At 39.7% G+C, this 24,780-nt stretch overlaps 1 protein-coding gene across 2 annotated transcripts in view; it reads left to right on the top strand.

Annotated features, from left to right (window-relative positions):
- Window positions 1–659: 659 nt before the first annotated feature.
- Window positions 660–24,780, top strand: part of tafa5 (TAFA chemokine like family member 5) — a 207,570-nt gene continuing 183,449 nt past the window's right edge. The window contains exon 1 of one of the 2 annotated variants that reach the window (XM_015956754.3): window positions 660–1,372. In XM_015956754.3, the coding sequence (XP_015812240.1) occupies window positions 1,267–1,372 (106 nt within the window). In that variant the 5' untranslated portion in view covers window positions 660–1,266. The remainder of the gene's footprint in view (window positions 1,373–24,780) is intronic. The other variant, XR_008563088.2, reaches the window with a different exon arrangement.

Genomic DNA, 24,780 nt, shown 5'->3' with positions numbered 1-24,780 from the left:
CAAGCGGAAAGCAACCGTTTGTGTTGAAGCCGGTTTCCCATTAGAACATATTGTAAAGATACCCCCCCCCCCCGTGCCCCCCCCCCCCCCCCCCCCCCACACACACACACACACACACACACTTCTAAAGTGAAAATTCCGTCCTTGGGCTGCATTCTCTGGTGTGAGCCAGGATTGAACCTACAACCTTTCAGTTCCTGAAAAACTTGCTCTACCTCCTGAGATACTGACCTGTCACATTTTTGAGCTAAATTAAACACTTGAACTTTGAAAAATGGAAATGTTATCCCCAACAAGTGCAGAAGATCCACAAGCAGAAATCACTATACATTTAAAAATTTTTTTACATAACATAGCTCAGGGTTTTTCGTACTTCGCTTTGAATGTTTACTCAAAAATATTAAATCTCTGTCAAGCAGGTCGGTGGACTATTTCTCTCTTCTTATAATTGACACCAATTTTCCATTCATGACTCATCCCTGAAAAAAATACGAACAAATTAGTTCGTTTGCTGCATAATAAACATTTAAATGTCACCCGTTTGGTGGAATATAATTTCGGATTGAGATAAATATTTATCAGGTATTCTGAGATGATCAGTGTTGTGAAATTGATGGCTTCTTGCTGACGTAATACCGATTATCTAAATGCTTTACTTTGAACAGTCAGAGTCGCCCGATGCGCTCCGTTTCCTCGCCACACTTTTCTCTCTTCTCCTCCACTCCGTTTCCTCCAGTAAACCTGCTGTGATCTTCAGGCACTTCGTGCCCAGACCGACACGTTAAAGGTCTTTAAAAATCTATCTCTCCAGTGGTTTTTGTTGAGTCCATTCTAAATATTTCCTACGCCAGTCGACGTGGAGCTGATGAGCTGGAGGAGAATCGTGGAAACCTAGCACAGGTGACAGGAGCTTTTACGACGCTGCGGTACAGATGATTGACCAGTTTGAGCCTTAACTGAGCGCGCTGCGCCTCCTTTTACTTACACAGGGCGGAAACACGTTGTGGGGACAGCTTAAGGAACGATGATCAACTTGTGATTTTGAACACGCGAAAGAACAAAAATGTGTCGCTTCTGAAGAAGATGTAACCTTTTGTTTTACGCACAGAAACGGACCCAGTTGCTCCTTTTCCCATCAGATGCTGGGTCTGCGTTTTTGCAGGATTACAGTCATGACTGTTGAGAGAAACCGGGCTGGATTGTGAAATCTTTTTTTTTCTCTTTTCAATTCTATTTTTTGTCAAGAGGAAGTGATCTGTTTCTTCAATGGCTCCGGGGTCCAGACGCAGAGATGCCTGCACTCGTTGGCCGAAGATGTCGTCAACTTTCTGGGTAGTGGTGCTTCTGACGGCGCTGCTGGTTCTCTACTGCGGTAAGTCCAGCCGCGCATTTTGGACCGCGCACTGTTTTCACTGCGCGCTGGGGTGACCGTGTCATGTGTGAAGGCTTTGACATCAAATTCACGATAAAATCAGTCGAACCAACACCCCCCACCCTCTTCAGAACTGGAAAATGACAGACTTGTGCAGGGGTGAGAGGAAACCGTGACGCATTGGCTGGTGGAGCAGGATTAACTTGTATGAGTCAGACTCCTAACTGAAGTCCTGTGACTTATTTTAATTTTCCACACGCGCACACGACTGTCCTGCAGGGCGACATGAGGTCCGTCACTTTATCTCTGCATCAACAACTGATATTAATGTTTGAATACGTCCCGATTAGCTGGACAAACTGCCCTCCAGGCTGTAATTTTAATACCGCCCGAGGAGAAACACTATTAGGCAAATGTATGCAGGCGCCCAATCTCTGTTTGGCTACTTCTGTGGCACCCTCACACATTCTCCCCCTCTTCCTCTCCTCCTCTCTGCCTCCAACAGCATCTGACTCAGTTCACTGCAGAAACCGAGCTGACACTGTATGTGTGAAATAAAACGGGGTGGGGGTGGGGGGGGAGGGGGTGATGGCCACGAGAAGAGCATTGAACAGGATATTTAATTAAGAATTTAGGTATAATTATCTTTAAGTGCATCTGCTCTGCTGGTGTTTAACTGAAACAAAACAGCAGGCTGACTGCAGCCCTTCCGTTTTATTTACAGCAGAGGCATGATTGAGTTTGCTTTGCAATCGCACTGGCCTCAGGTGAATCAATGATAGTTGGCTTCCAAGCAGCAAAGCTCCTGGATCAGAAAAGCATATGGTGCGGGGGTCTTTTTCCTCTTTTATGGTTCCTTTGGTCATGTCGATTGACTATCTGCTCATGTCAGATCGATGGTGCTCTAATGTTTGTCTCAGTCAGCAGTCTTCCAGCTTCTGCATGCAGGACCTTCGACCTCACAACCTGCAACACCTTATCACTCCTGGAACAGTAATAAGCTGTAAGGACTCAGTTTATTTCCTCTTTCGGTGTTTCTACAGGCAGTTATTTCTCAATCACTGCAAAGCAATTAAATGTTTTTTCAATTTCTGTGGGAAATAGCACATAGTTGTTCTTGTGGTCTGCTTTGCTTTCACATACTCTCATTCCAAGTTGATTTTCAGTCATAGGTCACGTTTTTCCTCATTTAGTCTACATGTGTAAACTCAGCTCATCACTGTTTGTGTTTTGTTCTCTTCTCAAACATCTTACAACTTGTCTTTTAAATGAGTTTTGTTTGAATGTTTCAGCTCTTTCCACATATAGAATTAGCCAAATGTTAGTTGTGTTATTTTTGGATTTCTAAGCCTGTAGCTCATTATTTCCATTTACAATTTCCCTCAGGATCAATAAATATTTCTGATTCAGACTCCAAACATTAATCAGTTTTATTAAAGTAACATAATAATAGATGGTAACCTTTTCTTTTACATAGTCAAATAGTTGACATTTTGTTCAAATAACCATTGAAACAAATTGTTTTGCAGAAATCTTCTTATATAATATAGTTTTAAAAAGTAATGCTTCAATATAAATATCACGCAGTCACACTGTCAGTGGCATTACTTCTGGATGAACACGTTTTTTCGAAGCCAAGTCACGCTACTTGCCAGTCTACTTATGTCGGCACGACAGACACACCGAGGAACCTGTCTGAGCAAGTTTGAGGCAGCGTGTTGGTTTGTTTTGCTGGGGTGCTCGGTAGGGCTGAGGGAAAAAATCTAATGAGCAAAGCAGTAAGATGCAGACATGAACGATTATGAATCTTTGAAGAAGCACACCATGCTTGATTATAGCAGTTAGGCGCTAGCATTAGCCACTAGCTTGCTCCGTCTCTAAGCGGTCGTTGCGTCTGTTCTTACGCATCTGCTCCATCAGGAAACCTCAGGGTCAATGTTCTGCTCTAAACCTTACATATGGCCTAGTGGCTTTTAGCCAACCTTTTCACCGTAGCTGCCGACCAGATATCTGTTTATGCCAAACTCCTCCCATGCGTGGTCAGGCAACATCTACGGAGAGCAGTGAGGTACAAATAGCGAGAGTGTAATCCTGACTAGAGAATGCATGAGATAATGATGCATCATGAATTTAGCTTAACATGATAGATTTTAGTCTCTGGACAAGAAATAATTACTGGTAATATTGTGGATGATGGGAGGTGAGCCACCTCTAGATGGAATTTAAATAATTTTACATTAATTATAAATATAGAATTAAATGAAAGTGCCTGTCATTTGAGACATGCATCTTTAGCTCTCAACTATGATTAGATAGATGATGGATGGATGGACAGATGGATGGATGGATGGATACTGGAATTTAAACTTTTTTTTTTTGGATTTTGAAATATTTCATCCGATTTTCTGTGAAGAGGCATGCTTTTAACATCTGCATTTTCAAAATAGAAAAAAATCATGATGAAACTGTGATTGTGATTTTGCAAAAACAGAATCGTGATAAGATTTTTTTTTCCATATAGCCCACACCTAAGATGAACCAAAAAACAAACACAAAGTTCCTTTGCTGTGTCAGCTGGAGAAAACTAAAAAGCAGCATGTAAAAAAAATACCATAAGCAACTGTTACGCACAGTGGTGGAAGGGTGGATATTTGGGCATTAATTGTAAATGGTCTGTATTTGTATAGTGCCTTCTAGAGTCCTAGAACCCAACACACACACACACACACACACACACACACACACACACACACACACACACACACACACACACACACACACACACACACACACACACACACACTGGTGGTGATGAGCTACAATGTAGCCACAGCTTCCCTGGGACACAACAGTAGCATTCTCTGGCAGGAGCCAGGATTGATCCTACAACCTTCAGATTACTGGACAACTCCTCCTGAGCTACTTCTGTCCATCTCAGGAGAAGAATCGTCCAGTCACAAACTTGATCATGACTGCTCTTTTAGGGAAGACTCTTCTGAATGATTTGAAAGAGAAATAATACAAAATGAATTGCTACTAAAGGTGGACCACGCTTTTAGGTTTTTATGCACTGCTTCAACTTTTTGGCATTTTCTTTGAGAAATAAACTATTAAGGAGTTTGTTTTTCATTTCAAGCAACATTTAACTGTAAAACATGAACGTTGTCTCCAAACACCTGAGCTTCTAAACTACAATCTTAAATTACAAATGAGTAAGGGCATACTCTTAAACTGCTTCCACTCATTTAGCATTTTTATATCCATTAATTTTAGCTTTTAGAATAATTATAAAGAAAAGATTATGTTAGGGCGTATTTTTTCTGTTTCGTTTTACTTGTAGAAAGCATCTGAAGACCCAAAACAGCTTTGGGGTTCCAACCCCAACCATTGGGACCAATAGAAACTTTGTCCTGAAACAAACTAATAGAACTCAGAAGGTGTACATAGTACATATTTACCAATAACGTGAAAATGAAATGTTTCCCATAATCAGAGTTTTAAATGTTAAAGGAAAAGAGAGTTTTGACTTGCGACTGTTAAAAAATAACAAGCTCATTTACCTGGTGTGAATGAGTTTAGTTTCTGAGTGTAATGGCATCCTCCACGTAATTTCATTGTGATTGCAGTGTTTGATGTTGTATAGCTATTGTTTATACCAAGGGCAATTTAGCCTTGCAGTGCTGCTGCATAGTGCCGCCACAGGGGCGATGGAGGGAAGCTCTGTGATTATGACAATGACTCATATGATGCCTGTCACCTAGAATCAACATCCAACTTAACATGATCTGCTGTCCACATTCAGACCCGTCTGAGATCAAGAGATCGAGAGTGGAGAGGGATGGGAAAGGAGGCTTGGATGTGGGGAGGGAAAGTTGAAGAAGATGACGGTGGAAGGAAAGGATGAAAAAATAAAGAGGAGAGGAACGACAAGCATCAAGAACATCCAGAGAAAGATGATTCACGACAGCTGAACTGTTCATAACATAGGATTGGTGTTGAAAACAGTAATCGCATCTACAGAACCCTCTGATTACAATAAACACCAGCCTCCGCGCACTAGCTCCCTCCTCTGGCAGCTCTCAGCTGTGGATCTGTTCACAGACAGTGCGATTATGCATTCATGAGGCTTTAGCTCCATGTGTGAGCTCTGAGAAAGGCGGATGAGGGAGATCACAAAGATAGCTAATCAGTATGCTAATCTTAGCTCAGGACAGCTAAGGAGTGTAGCGCGGCTGTGGTTCTTATCCGAAGTGCAGACAGAGAGAGTAGGGAAGGGAACGGAGGAGCTGGTGACCAGCGTTGAAAATGGAGGGAGGGAAAGTGAGGCCTTGCACATGCTTCTTGTAAGAAATCCAACAGTTACTGCTCCAGTTTAGTGTTGTGCACACAGAAAACATCAGGCTGCACTAAAAGGCACATTTTTAAAGTCTAAAAATAATTTTGTCCATCTACTCAAACATAAAACATACTTGGCAACATATTCTAGCAATGCTAATGAGATGCAGATTTACAAAAACCTTTAGATATTCTACTTGTGGTCACTATAACAAAATTCCCTCATCCCAGAGTTGTTTGTGATTTATTCAAACATATTTTAAAACGCTGAATCAGCATGTGGTCAACTGGGTCTCAGGACCATTGCTTGAGGGTGTGTTATGTTGAAGCATGGTGGTAGAGTGGTGATGATTTGGGTGCTTAAAATGAAAATTATTGTGTTCCCCACGTCTTACTGGGTTGCCTCAGCAGCTTCAAAGGAACGATCACACAAATTAGAAAATTAAAAATACGTTTAGTTTATTGTATTTTATATTTGGTCCTTTAAAACTCAGGAAACAGTAAAAACAAGTCTCACGTTTAACCAAGTCACAAGTCACTGCAACCTAATCCCTTTTTTCTGCTCTAAAAGGAAAAACTCAGTGTCACAAAGCTCTGATTAGATGTGCAGAGAGGTGGCAGGAGAAAAAAAACCCGATTACTGACATGGATTCTAGTCCAGACTCTTATGTACATTAATGTGTTAAATTTTTTTGGCTCCACCTTTAATTTGGTTGAAGCTCAGTAATGTTTAAGTCAGCAGTTAGAAATGTAAATCTATCTGTGTCGGAGAAATTCTGGCAATTAAAATTTTAGACATTCTTGAACAACCTAAACCACAAACAAAGATATTTTCTTTTCAAGTTTTCAATAACTTAAAAATTATGATCCTCAAAGTTGAAACTTCCACACGTAAGATTTGTTATCGATGGCAGGGATTCGGTTGCAATGACTTGTGACTTGGCTAAACGTGAGACTTGTTTTTACTGTTTCCTGAGTTTTAAAGGACCAAATATAAAATACAATAAACCAAACATATTTTTAATTTTCTAATTTGTGTGATCGTTCCTTTGAAGCTGCTGAGGCAACCCAGTAAGATGTGGGGAACACATCTTCAGAACCAAAATCGGTACAGTTCATTTACTTTTATATTTTAATTTTAATTTTTGTGCTCCACCGGGAGCTCTAAACTGACGTGTTCTCAGCTGGTCATAGCTCCACCATCCGTCTCATATAATTCAATAATCTACATCTAAATAAAATAATGTGCTGCCAGTTTTACCGCTGTGTGTATGTGTTGATATCCAAATGATGTCCAAATATCAGGAAGTAAGACTCCAAATCCTGTCGTCTGAAGCTACTTCCCCCTCTGGCTGAATTCTCTGTGCTGAAATAAAAGCATCTGAGCTTTTATTCCCCCAGAATACGACTCACAAGGCATTCATTTCTACCAGAAACCACTGCAAGTGGATTAAAATATGAATGAAGGACTTCTTTACGGAATGTTTTCTGTTTAGTTTACAATGAAACATAAGAACAAGTGTCTTCTGGGAGGATCAATAAAGTTTTTCATGAAGAAGAATTAATAGGTAGCATTGGAAGCTAAAAGTGAACAAACAGCAGATCAATCTGTTGTTATTTGCTCCATCTTTCCACCTTTCCATCTTTCAGACACCTTTTGCTTTTATAACAACAAAGCTAACTTCCCTATCCCACCCACGTGTGTTGGTACAGTCAACAACAGCACAATAAAAGTTATTTAAGTGGACTGAACTGCCTATGGCTTCATTTCCAACTAGGGGTGCACCGATTGCAGTTTTTGGCCGATCACCAATCTTGAGAAAAACCTGACTTGCCGATACTGATTTATTCTTTTCTAAAAGCAGATTATGTCAATGTTTCAACTACCTTTTACTGTGAAAAAAACCAACATGATTACTCATGAAACAATACCTGTTTCAACTGGACATGAAGTAATGATCTCAAATATAAATGAACATATTTAGCGTGGCTGCTTGAACTATAAAATCATATTTGTTCCTTTAGACTTTCATTTATCTAAGTTTGAAACAAAACTTTTGTACTTGTTTTGACACACTTGTCAAAAAAAAAATTCTGTAGCAATGATTTGCTTTAGCATTAACTGAGGGACACCGATTGCAGTTTTTGGTCGATCACCGATCTTAAAAGAAACCCAAGGTTGGGGCCGATGGATCGGTTGGACGATAGATCGGTGCACCCCTATTTCCAACATAACAATTCCAAAGCAAACCAGAAAAAAATTAGATATGTACCTTCTTCTAAGAGCATCACAGGTTAATTCGCCAACAGAGGAAATAGATTGCTTTGCTACGAAAAAGAAGTCAAGAAGTTGTAGGTGTAAGCATATGCATGTTTGAATATCTCTGTCATGGCCCGGAGCCATGTCCTCTCCTGGGAGGCAGACGGAGACAAGGATCAGTGTCAGGTAAAAGCTGAAAGGGGTACCGATGGTCCGAGGAACTGAAATCAGAAGGATAGTCAACAGGGCCATTTATTTCCTTCCTTTTTTACTAACAAATCAAATGGCTCCACTGTTAACACTAAGAATTATGTACAGAAACATCCATATTGATGTTTCTACAAATAGTTTTACTGTGATGGTGAGCATCATGTGAAGAGAAGCAGCATTTGCACTCATTAACATGCTAGAAAAATCAAGTGTCAGTTTTGATAAGGCCAGACGCATTCTCTGTCATAGATCATGATTTAGAAGAGGTTGACATGAAGCACCACGTGGTTATGGGGAGATGTTTTTCATTTGTGCAGCTGTCTTCTGCCAACTCTAGAACTATTTTAGACCATAAATCACTTGCTTGTTCAAGGAGATTTTTATGCATGCAATTTTTGGCTTTTCAATGATTTCTGAAGTTCACACATCCAAATGAAATCTGGTATATTTTTTGGTGATAAATACTTTAACATGTGTACAGTTCTGTGAGGAATTTGATCACACAGTTCACTTTAATCAAAGTGTGCCAGTCATAGTTCAGTTATGCTTCTAAAGGCAGATTAGCATTAGCTGGTTAGTCATTCACATTTTGTGGATTATTCTCATTTTTACAGTGGACATTTTATTTTATAAAAAGGGCCAAATATGCAACAGGCTGAATCATGTCAGCAGGATGAAAACCTGCTGATCTCAGCATTAAGGATGTTGTGTTTTTACAAATGTTGTCAGGACTGAAAAATTTTAAAAAAATTCTACAGAGGTTCATATGAACACTACTTTATAAAGCTTTACATCTGCCAGTTTTGCATCAGTTTCAAACCAATCTGTAGTAACTTTCAGCACAAACAACTGCAGCTTCCTTCTGGTGGAGCAGAGCGCTTCCTGTTGGTATACCAGAATATTTCTACAAAATGAAAAGTCTAACGGGAAAAAACAGTGGTATACAGGTTTAGAAACAAAAAAAACAACATTCACATAAAGTAATGTAATAAAAAAGTTTAAAACCTGCAACCTCACTTCGAATAGCAATTAACGCACAAATTCATTTCTGAGTGACCTACGATACATTTCCATTTTATTTGTTAATCAGGACAGTGCATATGAAAATCAGACATGCTGAAACATGCCAGAATTAGCCATGGGCTTGTAGTCCCCTGCCATTTGTACATTCGGCTTCCTAGAAAGGACATAAAACATTATAAAATACACATATTAGGGCTGTAGCGAAGCCTCGACGATGTCGACGGCTCGATTCTAAAAATTTGTCGACGTCAGATCCGGAAGTCGACGCACCGCGCCCACTTGTTGCATCCCCAGGAGTTTGTAAATAGAGGAGGAATCTGCCTGTTTTTCCTCTAGTTCGCCCTCTTCTCCGCCTTCACTAACATCTCCGCCAAATACCGAAGACCCGGAACAATGTCCGTCCACTACTAGATTATTTTCCTGTTTTGCCCGCCTTCGTCTCCCGGCAACGGACAACAACTTCCGGGGTCAGATGTGCTGCTTCGTCTCTACCGCAGATGTGGAAAATCACCAGGAGCATTTCTCCCTTCATTAAGGAGCTTCTTTCAGACATTAGGAGAGCTGTTTTGGTGGTAGCAGTCTCTCCTCCATGCTGGTCTGTTTGCTGCTGGGTGTTTTTGGTTTATTTAAACTTGGTAACTTGAACTTAACGTTGGTAAAGCTACTGTTAGCATCTTCGCTAACAGCTTCTTGCGTTGGGATAAGCTGTTACGTTTTGGTTTAGAGTTCATGTTTTTTGTGGTGCAGATCTCCCTTTTATTACATTTAGAGTGTTGTGGGTTTTCGGTTTAGTGTAAAATATCACCTTGAGTTTGGTTTAACCACCCAGTTTAGAGTTGGACCTTTGGAGATTATTTTGGTCCAGAACCCTGTAATCTTTCCCCAGTGGGACATCCCTAGTTATTTGTACTTTGTTTCAATTCCCCACAGGCAGAATTAGTTTTATTATTCCCAACCTGTGGATGGAAAGATTTATGATTTTTTGTAGTTGTAAATAAACCTGATCATCATTTTAACTTTTAAATCCCGTTATTGTCCCTTCCTTTTTGCACACGAGCCAAACTCCCCAGGAAGAGTCGTAACACCACTTGCCTCACGCTCATAAGTGACCAAAACAAAGCAGCATGGAGACACTCCATCTCCAACCACCTCTCAGGCAGCAGCCTGCTCTCCCAAGTTCTACACGTCACCAGAACATAACCAACCAACACAATAAAAGCAGTGTTTTACAAAATGGAAGGCATGTAGTGTTTATTCTCGTACAGTAAGAATTTATCAATTTTTTTGAGGAATTTATTTGAGATTTTCTGGTTTTTGTTAATGTGCAATAGAAAAATAATCATTAGATTAATTTTCTAAATAGTCATTAGAATAGTCGACTATTCGATAAAATAATCGTCAGAATAATCGTTTTAAAAATAATTGTTTACCCCCAGCCCTAACACATATATAAATGCCATGTAACTAAGGCAGCATATTAATGCAAGAAGCAGCATGAAAACAGTGTTAAAAAGGAATAATATAAAAGCAACCTTGATTTACCTGCTTCCCAATGAACTTCCTATCCTCTCTCTCTCTCTCTCTCTCTCTCTCCCGCTCACGCACACACACGCACACACACACACGCACACACACGCACATAATCAAAGTTTAGTTTGTTTAATTTTCCTGCAGTTACGTCCTACCTGTGGGTGTGTTTCCTGCTAGCATGATGTCCTGATCAAATCCATTTGCAACAAAAGCTTCACTTTTATTTAGTAAAAAGATAAACCACAGGGCATTTATTTATCCTTTAATTTTCTTCTTGGAAAAAACTGTCAGGAGACAGTTGGAGTAAACCTAAAACGTTTTCTAACAAACATCTTTGGCTTCATATATCTTACTCCTGTTTCCATCAGAAATAAGTAAATAAACTTGTACACAAAGATAAATTCCACTCTCACAATATGTTTATTCTTTCTTTTTATGAAACACAGATGTGTGTATCGGGCAGCAGCTCATGAGTTAGAAAGGTTTAACCAGAGGCTTAGGATCAACCCTAGCTGCTGATGTGTCCTTGGGCAAGACACTTCACCCACCTTTCCTGCTGATGGTGGTCGGAGGGAGTGGTGGCACCTGTGCTCAGCAGCCTCGCCTCTGTCAGGCAGCCCCAGGGCAGCTGTGGCTACAGTGTAACTCAGCACCATCAGTGTGTGAATGTGTGTGAATGGATGAAATCTAAAGAACTTTGGAGTCCTCTGACTCTGAAAGGTGCTATAGAGCAGGTCATTTATCATTTATCAGATTCTAGTGAAAAACTGGTAAACTGTTAAGAAGGTATAGGCAGAAACTTTGTCTGTGTTGGACGATCAATGGCTTTTTAGTATTTCAGCCTTAAAAAACAGTTATTGAATATTTTTTTAATTAAAAAATAATCTGAGAAATTTGACCGGGGTAACCATGAAAATCAGAAACCCTCCTTAACTTCTTTCACCTTTGTAGATCTTCCATTATTGAACAACAATAGCTAGGTGTGGAAAACATCACATAGAAAACAACCTTTGCCTGCATTTAAGAGTCGATCTGAACAAAGGCTACTTTGAGAGCTGAATAATCACTATTCTTTTTCTTTCAAGGTGACAAACGCCATAAACCACACACCACACAAGATGGAATGGTAAGGCCAGGTGAAACACCCAGATTAGGTCTGATTTATTTTTTCCTTTTTTTTCAGTAATTGGTCTCAGCTATGCTAAAGAGATGCAGGAAACCTGCATTCTCGGGGAAAAACTAAGCAGGACATTATTCTTTTACATCAAAACACAGACGTCAAGGAGAATTATTCAGAAATTACACATGCATTGTTTTCCCCAGCCTCACACAGAATCAATAAGTGCTGGCCTTTCAGTTGACTACTTGAGTCTAATAGGATACACAAAATGCATAACACTCAGTGCCTCTGCTTTCGGCATTAGCTCTACCTGTCTCTCTGCCTCTTGTTAGAATTATGGATCCAAGTAAACACGAGCAAAAGAGAATGTAAAAAATATTGATATTTATTAGGTATTCAAGAAAGTGTGACCAAACCGCACGTTCAGTAGAATAAAATCATTTTCTCATCTATTGTCTCCTTTGTAACCAAAAATTTCAGCCTAAAAAAAAAAAAAAAGACGCCATAATAATATGCTAATATGGCGTGACATTTACTTAATGTGAAAACAAATTGCAGTGTGTTTGGAGTTTGCAGTTAGGCGAAGTATCACCGTAGCGGCGTCCATGGCTAATTGCACCTTAAATGCTCCATGTCTACTGTGAATTAATTTGGTGTCAATGTGACTTTAATTACCATTAAAACCGCATGTATAATATTTACATATCATAAGTAGTTTATTCCTGCAGGGCTGCAGGTCACAAGCACAGGAAAAGCACTTTATGAAAATGTTAGCTGGTCGTCCAAATTGGCGGCAGAAAAAAAAGACGGTTTTATTATTCGAATGAAAATCTAAACAAGTGGGATTAATAATTTATAAACATCGCTGGAATCTTTTTGTTAATGGTTGAATGTTTGTAACCAGTAAATGGAATGAACTGGGCGAGAGGGCTTAATTGGGTCTAAATCTGGACGGAGATATGCAGCGAGCTCCTGCCTCGAGAGGATTTGTGCATTTGTGCTTTTTTTTTTTTGCCGACGGCCAGTAAGTCCATTCAGAAAGAAAAGCTAAAGCTACTTCTCTGTTATTACTGCAAAAAGCAATTGCTTGGAAGAAAATGCCAGAGTGGTGCTTTGAAATCCTGGAGGGGCCCATCACTGAGACACAGCCCATGGAGCTGAGACAGCTAGCATCTGGAGCAGAGACATGGTGGCAAACTGGGGGAGAGAGGGAAATGGTGATGGAGCAGGAGGTTGCCGAGGGAGCAGAGGAAAGATCCTGGCAGAGAAAAGAGACTGCACAAGCAATGAGACAAAAGACAGACAGTTGAGAACATTCAGACAGTCCACCAATTGACAGCCGATTGGGGAATGAAGTCTGCTAACGCAATGAAGCAGTCGGCAGACAGACGCGCCGCAGAGTGGCCGGGAGGCTCTCAGAAGTAGGAAAAAATATTACATTAGAAGAGACAGAAGCCATTTGTCACAGCAGGAGGCCTGAGAGGTAGTTAAGCTGCACAATATAGACACACATGGTCTGGTTGATGCATGTCTTCACAAGGAGGAAATTGTGCTGGAGTCCACTCCGTTCAGTCAATTGTCTGGTGTCCTTCAGTGACTTCCTTGCTCATCGCCGGTACAAAGTTTTGCCAGCAAAACTCGTGAGTACTTGTTATACGACCTTGAGGGCCTCCTTTCAGTCCCGTTTTTCATCCTCCACTTTTTTACTCTTTGCCAAGTTGTCAGGTGCAGCATCTCCCCACCAAGACCTGGTGACATAGATGCTGACAGCCAGGATTCCATCGTAAGGCTTCTGGATGATAAATCTGATGGACATTTGTGGCCCAAAAGACATCTGCGCCCAGTCTGCACTCACATGTCAGAGATGGTTGAAGAACCACCTGGTTTTTTTTCTATGATGCATCTAAAATGGTAAACGCATAATGGAAGGGTGCTTATGTGAAAAAAACTTGTTTATTATCTTATTTTATCTTTGATTTTCCTCATTTTGCCTTTCTTTCCTAACTTAAGATAGCGACACTATCTGTGATTGATATGGAAATTACAACATACTTGGCCTCATTTATCTTGTGCTGTTGCTGCTCCAACAACCATTCTGGGGATGCAGAAATGAACTGATTTGCAGCTGCTGTAGCAAAAAGCAAAAGGGATATACAGTAAAAATTTCATTTGAGACCCCGCATCGCCCAGAGGGATGAGCGCAGCTTCCTGGTTGAATAGGAAAAACAGCCACTGTGTCTACAAATAGGGCAGCAACCTCAATATTTCCTGTGGCATGTTGGGAATCCCAGATGCTTGAAAAAGCTCTAATTGGATAAGTGAAATTCATGTAAATTACTGCAGTACAGGTAAATCAAGGAACTGTCCAGTATGTGCTCAAACTTCCCAGTTGGCATCCAATTCACCAACAACAATGTAAGTTTGTAGTTCACATTTTGAAGATTGTCATTATGCTTTTTGCTTGCTCCCAATATCTTTTTTTGCAGAACGTGTCAGATAAAATCCAGTTGTTGAGAGCAATTGTGTTCTTATAGGGAACTCTCAAGCATGGTCACAGCACAACAAATAAAGGTGATACTACTCCGAGCAAGTCGGACCGATGCAGCTCGGCCCGACCACTGCTCCCAAGGGCACGGTTCAGCATTTTCCCTCTACTTTCTCCCTTATTATTAGTCCCTGCTGCGTTGACGGACCTGGCAAGGCTGAGTCAGGCCGGCATCGTGAATCTGACCGTTGATTGGCTAGGGGGCAGAGTCTCTGGTTGCTGGAGTTTTCTGCTTTCTGTTTCACTGCCTGCAGCCATTTCCTGGTTTGAAGGCTGACAAAAAGCCATATCTAACTAATAATATGGAACATGTAAAAATACACATTCCCAAGTTTACATCTTTCCTGTGAAGAAAGTAAATGTACGTTCTAATACGGCCGTTAGTCATCTTAAAGTTTCTCACTTTATTAACCAAAATGTAAAACGTTGCTCAATGTGAGTTTCCATTCAGAATTGTTTTATGGGATCTACAAGAAGTGAAAGATGCGACATGAGCGCAGTGACAGGACAGCTGAGTGGGCTAAAACAGGAAGCATTTAAGTATTCCATCTGAGCTTAAGAACTTGGTAAAAGTTGCTCTCTCGAGTTTCTTCTTTGCTGTGGGGATGTTGGAAAATAAGTTCAGATTTAAAAGCCTTAGAGTGGATAAGCCTGATAACACTGCAGCAGCTGGGAAGACTAATGGTAAGACAGAAAACACAGGAGGATGTTTCTGCCCAAAAGAGACGAGGCAGTCGGATGAAATAAGTAACTGAGCTGAACTTTTGCTGTTTTCGCTTCTTCAGAAAGCAGCAAAGCTTCTTTGGGGCTTTAAAAGACTCTTAATTTGATAGATGTTCTTTTCTGAAGACAAACTGTGTTGCTTTAGCATGTACCAGGCTTATTAAATTCACTTTTTGTCAATATTGAGGACTATTTCTGAGACATAAGCCTACAAGGTCAGAGAAGACAACTGTCATCTTATTTAAGTAGATCTTGCTAGTGGCTGTAAGCCCAGTCACTTAGTATCCATCCCAGATGTAGTGTGTGATGTTTCCAGGAAACAACCACAGTCTCACATGTTCAGAGACAGTAAGGAACGTTTTAGATTTCTTCTCACTAAGCTGCTTTGATTGTGGCTGGTATTAGTGAGAATAGTCAACGTAATCCAAATCTAGATGTTACGTGCTGAAAAACTGGAAGAACTTCTCCACGTTCACTTAAACACCACATTCTGACCAAGCTTGTTGGTGAAAGCAGTTACTGGAAAGATATGGTCTCTGTGAAACTCCCCACGCTGAAATTTACTGCCTAAACACAATTTTAGTGATGTGGAAAGAGAAACATGGAACTTTTGTAGTGGTTAGCTGTTAGCTTGTCTCTGGTAACTTCTAAATTAGCTAAAGGTGCAGAACACTCGTTTAGTTATATATTTGCAAATGGTAATTTAAAAAAGGGGGTTTTCTGTGTTCCACACCTTTAAAATCATCTAGTTGCTATTCTTCTCAAGCAAACATGAAACATTTTCAAAATTAAGACTTATGCCCCCCCCCACCCCTGCCACGCCTGGATTTTTGAAAATAAATAAATAAATAAAAAAAAGGCAGCCCCTTCAAAAGCCTCTGCTTTCTTAAGTTTAACACTTCTGGGGAAAGAAATGCATGCACATTCTTCAATGTATTAACAATGAAAGCATTGTATTTTAAATATAAATATGAAATTTGAATGTCTCTAGCTCCTCCCCTTCTTCTGGGTGGAGCTAAAAGCACAAATGGGGGGGCGCACAGTGGTTGGGTAGCGCTCTGCTGAAGTGTGTCACAGCGGTGGGTGGGGGGGTTGAGCGGGTGTGCTTTGCCGACTTCCGGGGATGTTTTTCACTGAAAGACGAGATGTACGGCTCTCTACAGGGACTCTGCTCACATCGTTCACTTTTAAACCCATTCAAAAGATTTGATTCGTTCGTGAACGTCACATCACTACTGCTTAGACACACCTGACTCTAAGTGCTGAATTATCCCCTCAGCCGTCGTTGGGTTCTTCAGGAGCCTCTAATCACCGATTTGAACCAGATCTGTTCAAGCAGGGAAACGTAATCGGCAACAATCCGCCACTCATGACCCACCCCTGCTTGTGCCGCAACAGGCTGAAACAGTCAGCTGTAGCGTGAGGTTTAGAGCTACACTAATCATGGGGACTTAAGGGAAATATAAATTATAAAAGATTACCCATATTTCATGAAACAATGTCAGATAGTTAAATATAACCATTTTTTAAATTTTAAGTATTTAAACATTACAGTATTTAGTATTGCTGTTTACTTGAGCTTGTGGAGGAATATAAATGTTATTGTCACTGATCAGCTAAATAATTTCGATATGGGATTGTTAGCTGATCCTAAAAAAATTAAATAGTTGGTGTTTGTATTAAGCTATGCACTGTTGCATTTATCACCCTGAAAACATAAACCTTTACTGTTTAATGGTCAGATTTTTAGCACAGCTGCATTAAACATTCCTGCATTAGCTGCTGCATAACTTTTTGCTAGAAATACAGCCTAAATATTTTTTGTGTGGTTTGTGCATGTTAAGCATCTTTGATAGGTCGCCCGTGGGGCTCAGTTGTGTAAAAGGGGTTGAAGACTTCCTGCTGTCTTTACCCCTCTGACGCAGACTGAAAGAGAGATGAGCAAGATGCAACAATAGAGACTGAGATGCAAGAAGGAGAGCCAAAATAGGGAGGCAGAGGGTTTGCAAAGAGGGTTAGAACTGCTGTGAGGAAAACAGTCGGAAATGTTGCCTGGAAGTGCTTAGCGGGCTGCAGCAGTGTAATTCCAGCTGATACTCTCAGACATGCTGAAACATGCCTCGGTTATGCATGCATGGCAAGCTGGAGGCGATTTGTTTTTCTTTCATGTACATTCACTATCTCTGTATTTTTTCTTTTTGGTTTGGTACTCTAACACCCCCCCACCCCCATTTCCTCACAGCCTCGTGCTTTATGCTTTCTACCCCACAGCTTTTGGCAGTGACGAACCCTTTCCGTGTCAATTAGACTGCAGCACATGTGAGTTATGGCTGCCTTTTATGGCTTGAAGAGGTCATTATGATTCCTCAATAGCAATCCTAAAGGCCACAATAATGCTAAACGTTTTTAAAACTCAATCATATGTACTCCTTAGGAATATTTTTTAATCTTTAGAAACCTGATGCTAAACCCAGACGTTCTAAGAGTGAGGTGTGCTGAGAAACGTATAGAATACTTGTTCTTTTGGAATACCTTTGAAGTTTCACATGCATGCAGAAAGTGAAAGTAGTCTTTTACCAATAAATCATGTGTTGGTTGCAAAAAGAAAATATACGGGGAAACGTTTGGGTCAGAAAAAGCCACACAAATCTACGTCACATTGTAAATTTTGCATTCATGGACTCACCCATCTTGGCTCGCACTCGCAGAAGGTTGTTGTTGATTTAGCATCCAGGAGAGAGCAGAGTGCATCTTGGCAAGAAGCTAACCATTAGCAATATAATGGAACACGTTCAGGCTTCAATTCTGTGAGTACCTATTGAATGTTTTACCCAAGAAAGCAGGGTGAACAGAGGCAGCAAAATATTTATGTTGCATACATGTAATGAGTGTATGCCCAGCTTTAAGCAATATCTGATCTGGTACCACCTTAAAAGGTTACAAAAGGTAGTTTTGGGTGTGGATATTTAATACCAAACAACTAGAAAGTTAAAACACATTTATTTGTTAGCTCTGGAGAGTTGACTGGAAAACACTTGTATGTGCAACCATATCTTCTCCAGATGCATTTTAAAGAAACTACCTCTAAAACTCAGTTTTTTCATCAGCACTGTGCTTGAGGTTTAGGTTTATGTATTCAGATGATACCACCTCATTATGGATATTTATAAGCTGCTTCTCTTTGACTACTTTACTACGCATACCAATTACAGTATGTTAAATGAATATATTGATTTAATTACAGCACCTGTAGGGTGCAAGATGCAATAATACTGGACAAACTGCAGGAAGAAATGTAGATTTTGTGAGGCTGTGAGGACTTTTCCCCTACTTACTCAAAAACCAAGCTCACCAAACCATCTAAATGATCCATTATTCAGATTCAAGCTGCTATGAAACAGAAAGCATTAATCGGTTTGTTTTGCAGATGCGTCATCAGTGTTGTATACAAGTTGAATTTACAACAAAAAAAATCAATGCTGACTTGTATTTATAGATTTAGCTTCACATCTCATCCCTAATTATCAAATGACAAGATTCTTAATTCTCATATCGGGAATAATTGTTGCTCAATACACAGCAATTTGTCTAGCATCAGTCCAGGGCTGCAGTGAATCCCTTATTGATATTAGTGAGTGATTTCATTGGAGTAAAAAATGTTGTGTTATCATGGGAAGGTGCATTCGTCACCAGACCCGCAATTTAATCAGAGGCTTTTGGTACCAAATGTAAGCTGATGAATCAATCCCACACACTCACATAAATGTAATTACTTCATTTGTCAACGTCTGGTGGGGCCACGTCGGGCACCGCGTATTCCAAAGCTTTGCATCAGTCAAATGAGTACAGAGCACACCTCTTCACTCCTTCATCTGCTGTAGGTTTTGTTTCAAATAACTTAAAGAGAGCTATAATCATGTTGTTGGAATCATAAATTTATCAGTTCCCATTGGCCCGTGTAGGATTTCACACGTGGGGATTCTCATTTCACATCAAAGCACCCCCGTTACTCACCCAGCCCCATGCAAACACAACGTACTGCGACACTCGGAGAGCATGCATTATTCAGCAACATGCTAACGTTAATTAAAGAAAGATCACATAAAATAGTGTCTGTTTTTTTCTCAGCAATTCTGTGATGCAGGTGGAAGATGGCTGACATCTATTGTCCCGGGTGCTGTTGCGTAAAGGTGGGGATCGGTTGATGGGTGTGTTTTTTTAATTTTTAATTTTTTTTTGTATTCCATTCCCATCTTGCATTGAGAGGACAGATGTTGCCAAGCTAATTAACAAATCCTTAGGCGATGTTGTGATGCTGCTTTGCATTCAGAGGCTGCAGAAGGGAAGGGAGATGTTTTGTTGGATCACTCACAGGCAGTTTATCAATACACAAGTATTAACATGCAGCTTGTGTGTGTGTGTGTGTGTGTTTGCGTGCGTGTGTATGTGTGCATTGTGTTCTCCCCTGGCACTACAAAACACCACCTAATCCCCTGCGTTTGGAGTGACACAATTCTGTATACAAATGAAAGTGAAATGAGACACGTAAGGCAAAGATGAGGTGGGCTGGCTCTTTTCCATTTCCTGTTGACATGCTGTGTTATCTCCACCTATCAGCCTTTTTATTTTATCTGCTGTGAGACAGCAGCATCACCTTGCTTCAGCAATCAGATTACTGTTGACAGCATTTCTGCCTCAGAAAAACATGTTATGACGCCACTTTAAAATTCATTTTGAAACATTTTAATTGGTGTTTAGATCTGTTTTTATACTTCTTATGGGAGAATATTATGAAAATGCCTGAGTAGGACTTTTATAGGAATATATGAACATGTTTAAATATTCTGCTCCAGTCTTAAGATTGATTCATGAATTCCTTAGAAAACTCCAAATCTCATTAAACCTAATACAACCTACCTATAATACTCGTTAATGGCCAACTCCAATAATATTTTTAATACATTTGCTGTGGTTTCTAGTAGGACTAAATGCCTTGGAAGCTGTACTCTGGGGGGCTCTTGTGAGCTTTGAGGAAGGAGAATCAGCTGAAGGTGAACGTAGCTTCAGACGACTGGATTTGGATTTTTATTTCATGAAATCTCACTTCTGATTGGCTAACAGCAGCGTGACTCTACCTCTGACTCTGCTTGCTCTACAGTGTTGATGTTTTATCCACATTTAACACAAGCCTGGAGGAGTTCTGCCCTGTGGCAGAGTCGCTAATACTAGCAGTTATCTTCCAAACCCTACTGGTTGTGCAGCACACCAGACTCATTTGCTGCTGTGGCCACCAGACTCTGGAACTCTCTCCCCCTGAGTCTGAGATCAGTGGACTCAGTGGTCTCCTTTAAAAAGCAGCTGGCTGGCTTTGGTGTGACCCTCATCACCACCGTATTCTGCTCTCGTTACCAATTCCTCCTTTCCCACAATCCACTGATTTTCCCTCTTTCTTATTAATTTTCTATCTCATTTTCTTTTCTTTTTTATCAAATTTTTTTCTCATTTTTATAGTATTTAAAAAAATATTTGTATTTATTTTTTGTTCTTGTGAAGCGCCTCGTGATTTAAATCTTGAGAGGCTCTATAAAAAAGATTGTTTTCTTTCTTTCTTTCCTTTCTCCTGGATGCTAAACAGCCTTCCTCGTTGTGAGACGAGATGGGTGAGTCCATGAGTCCTAAATGCTGAGAGCGTGATGCAGCTCTTACAGGCTTTCCTGAATCAAGCGATCACTTTTCTATCAAACTATTGCAGGAAAAAGGAGAAGACTACTCTCATGTTCTCATTTTACACTCAGTGGCTAAAATATATTCTAAACTAATGAGTAAAAAATGGTGTCTCAGTGAACTTGCTCTTTAAAATCATCTACAGGTGCTGGCCAGTAAATTAGAATATCATCAAAAGGTTGAAAATATTTCAGTAATTCCATTCAAAACGTGAAACTTGTACATTATATTCATGCAATGCACACAGACCAATGTATTTCCGATGTTTATTACGTTTAATTTTGATATTTATAGGTGACAACCAATGAAAACATCAAATCTGGTATCTCAGAAAATTAGAATATTCTAAAGGCCAATGAAAAAATGTTTGTTTCTCTAATGTTGGCCAACTGAAAAGAATGAACATGAAAATAATGTGCATGTATAGCACTCAATACTTAGTCGGGGCTCCTTTTGCCTCAATAACTGCAGTAATGCGGCGTGGCATGGACTCGATCAGTCTGTGGCACTGCTCAGGTGTTATGAGAGCCCAGGTTGCTCTGATAGTCGTCTTCAGCTCCTCTGCATTGTTGGGTCTAGCGTATTGCATCCTCCGCTTCACAATACCCCATAGATTTTCTATGGGGTTAAGGTCAGGCGAGTTTGCTGGCCAATCAAGGACAGGGATACCATGGTCCTTGAACCAGGTGCTGGTGGTTTTGGCACTGTGTGCAGGTGCCAAGTCCTGTTGAAAGGTGAAGTCTGCATCCCCATAAAGTTGGTCAGCAGCAGGAAGCATGAAGTGCTCTAAAACTTCCTGGTAGACGGCTGCATTGACCCTGGACCTCAGGAAACAGAGTGGGCCAACACCGGCAGATGACATGGCACCCCACACCATCACTGACGGTGGAAACTTTACACTGGACCTCATGCAACGTGGATTCTGTGCTTCTCCGCTCTTCCTCCAGACTCTGGGTCCTTGATTTCCAAAGGAAATGCAGAACTTGCTTTCATCAGAAAACATAACTTTGGACCACTCAGCATCAGTCCAGTCCTTTTTGTCCTTGGCCCAGGCGAGACGCTTCTTGCGCTGTTTCTTGTTCAAGAGTGGCTTGACACACGGAATGCGACACCTGAATCCCATGTCTTTCATGAGTCTCCTCGTGGTGGTTCTTGAAGCGCTGACTCCAGCTGCAGTCCACTCTTTGTGGCTCTCCCCCACATTTTTGAATGGGTTTGTCGTCACAATTCTCTGCAGGGTGCGGTTATCCCTAGAGCTTGTACACTTTTTTCTACCACATTTTTTCCGTCCCTTCGCCTGTCTGTTAATGTGCTTGGACACAGAGCTCTGCGAACAGCCAGCTTCTTTAGCAATCACCTTTTGTGTCTTGCCCTCCTTGTGCAAGGTGTCAATGATTGTCTTTTGGACAGCTGTTAAGTCAGAAGTCTTCCCCATGATTGTGGTGCCTTCAAAACAAGACTGAGGGACCTTTTAAAGGCCTTTGCAGGTGTTTTGAGTAAATCAGCTGATTAGAGTGGCAGCAGGTGTCTTCTATATTCAGCCTTTTCAGAATATTCTAATTTTTTGAGATACCAAATTTGGAGTTTTCATTAGTTGTCACTTATGAATATCAAATTTAAATGTAATGAACATTGGAAATACATTGGTCTGTGTGCATTGCATGAATATAATGTACAAGTTTCACGTTTTGAATGGAATTACTGAAATATTTTCAACCTTTTGATGATATTCTAATTTACTGGCCAGCACCTGTATAAATAGGGATGTAACCATATAGAAGAAAAAACTGAAGCATAACTTTTTATGATATGAAAATCAAGAAAGAATTGCACCAGAAAAAATGTATCTGAACCTAAATAGTCTTTTTTGAAAGTCTGATGCATACAGATATGTCTTCATGAGCATTACAGACTTTATTGCTCTAGAAACCAGTGATGTGAGCGCACATTTTATTCTTCTGCTGTTGCTGGTCCATCTGAAGGTAATCTTCATGGCTTTGTCTTTGTTAGCTATTTCCCCCCAAAATTTGATAGCAACTTTCTTACACTCTGGTATTTCCTCTTTTTGACACTTTCTAAACATGCACTCATTTATCTTTTGGTGTTATGAGCTGACATAAAATCTATTTTGAGAGTCTGTATTTTTATGTTACACACATGATTTTGGAATGTGTTACACACCTGCTGACCTAATTGCTGCAGGATGCATTCACACACAGTAATGATACTGTTTCATCTCAATTATTAGATCCGTGGTGTTCATTCCTCATCCTTAAGGGCCACTTCCCATCATCTTTTTAACATTTCTGTTCTAAACATCTTATTCACTGGATGAATAGCATTTTCAAATGCCTGCAATTACTGCAGATGCTCACTGATCACACATTTATTCAAAAAAGCATTCTAAGCATGGACACATTCAAAATATGCTTGATAGTTTACCTGAAGGCCCAAGACTGAACACTAAAAGAGTGAAATATGAGAAGTTTAATGAGAAATTAAAATCAATAGTACAATATAATATAACAAAGAAACATTTGCAGGTTTACAAGCAAACACACAACTTACACAATGCTAAGAATGGGCGCAGGCAGAAGCATAAGCTTATAAGCCCAGCCCCCCAAACCCTTTGAACTTAAACAAAATTTTAGAATAGCATACCGATTCCATAATTTTTACATCATGTTTGAAATGTATGGGAATATATTCAAATCCCCATTCTAGCTTTATAAAAAAAAAAAAGACCTTTAATGTTTTATGCATTTTTTCATTGACTTGATTCATAATATTTAATCACATTTGATTTAAACATACCCTTAAACTTTACCATTGTTGAACAGTCTTTTTGCTCCTGGTCTAATTTATTCCACACATCAACCCCAACACAAGAAATACAAAGTTGTTTCATTTTAGTTCTTACTTTAGGCTTTCTAAACATTTTATACCCTCTGAGATCATAAACACTCTCTCTGATCTGGAACAGATCCTGAATTTGTTTTGGCATCAAATTATACATCACTTTATACATAAACTGTGCAGTTCTTAATGTAACTAATTCTCTTAGCTTTAATACTTTTAAATGAATAAAAAGTAAATGTGTATGCTCTCTACAAGCTGCTTTATTTACAAGTCGGATTGCTCTCTTTTGAATTATAAACAAAGGCTTTAAGTGGGTTTCATAGGTATTTCCCCACACTTCAACACAATACATGAAATAAGGCAGAAATAAGGAACAATACAAAAGATATAAAGCTTTTTCATCTAAAAATTCTTTAACTTTATAGAGAACTGCTAATGATTTCGATAACTTTGCTTTAATTGAGTCAATATGCGGTTTCCAACTTAACTTTTTTTCTATGGTTACGCCAAGAAATTTTATTTCATTCGCTCTTTCAATTTCTGTATTATTTATTTTGAGATTTGTATCCACTGTAATTGCTCTATTAGTAAATATGATAAATTTTGTTTTATTTAAATTTAAAGTTAATTTATTTAAGTTAAACCAACACTTTAATGCATTTAATTCTTTCTCAACCTTGTCCATTAATGTTATTAAATCTTTCCCAAAACTTAGAACATTAGTATCATCTGCAAATAGTATGAAATGCAATGTTTTAGAAACTAAACATATGTCATTAATATAAAGAATAAACAACAAGGGACCCAACACTGACCCCTGTGGGATACCGGTGGTCACTGTCAGTAGCTGTGAATCAGTGTTGTTAATGTGGACATATTGGAGTCTGTTCTCTAAATAACTCTTAATCCAGTCATAGGCCACACCCCTGATGCCATATCTACACAATTTTTTTATTAATAAGTCATGATTAACAGTATCAAAAGCTTTGGTCAGGTCTAAGAAGACCCCAACAGCATATTGTTTGTTGTCAATTGCATCAGATATTTTCTCCACTAGATCAACAATTGCCAGAGAAGTT

This window comes from Nothobranchius furzeri, chromosome 1, assembly GCF_043380555.1.
Source record: "Nothobranchius furzeri strain GRZ-AD chromosome 1, NfurGRZ-RIMD1, whole genome shotgun sequence".
In the NCBI taxonomy this organism is placed as follows: domain Eukaryota; kingdom Metazoa; phylum Chordata; class Actinopteri; order Cyprinodontiformes; family Nothobranchiidae; genus Nothobranchius; species Nothobranchius furzeri.
This window is presented reverse-complemented; position numbering and strand designations above follow the sequence as displayed.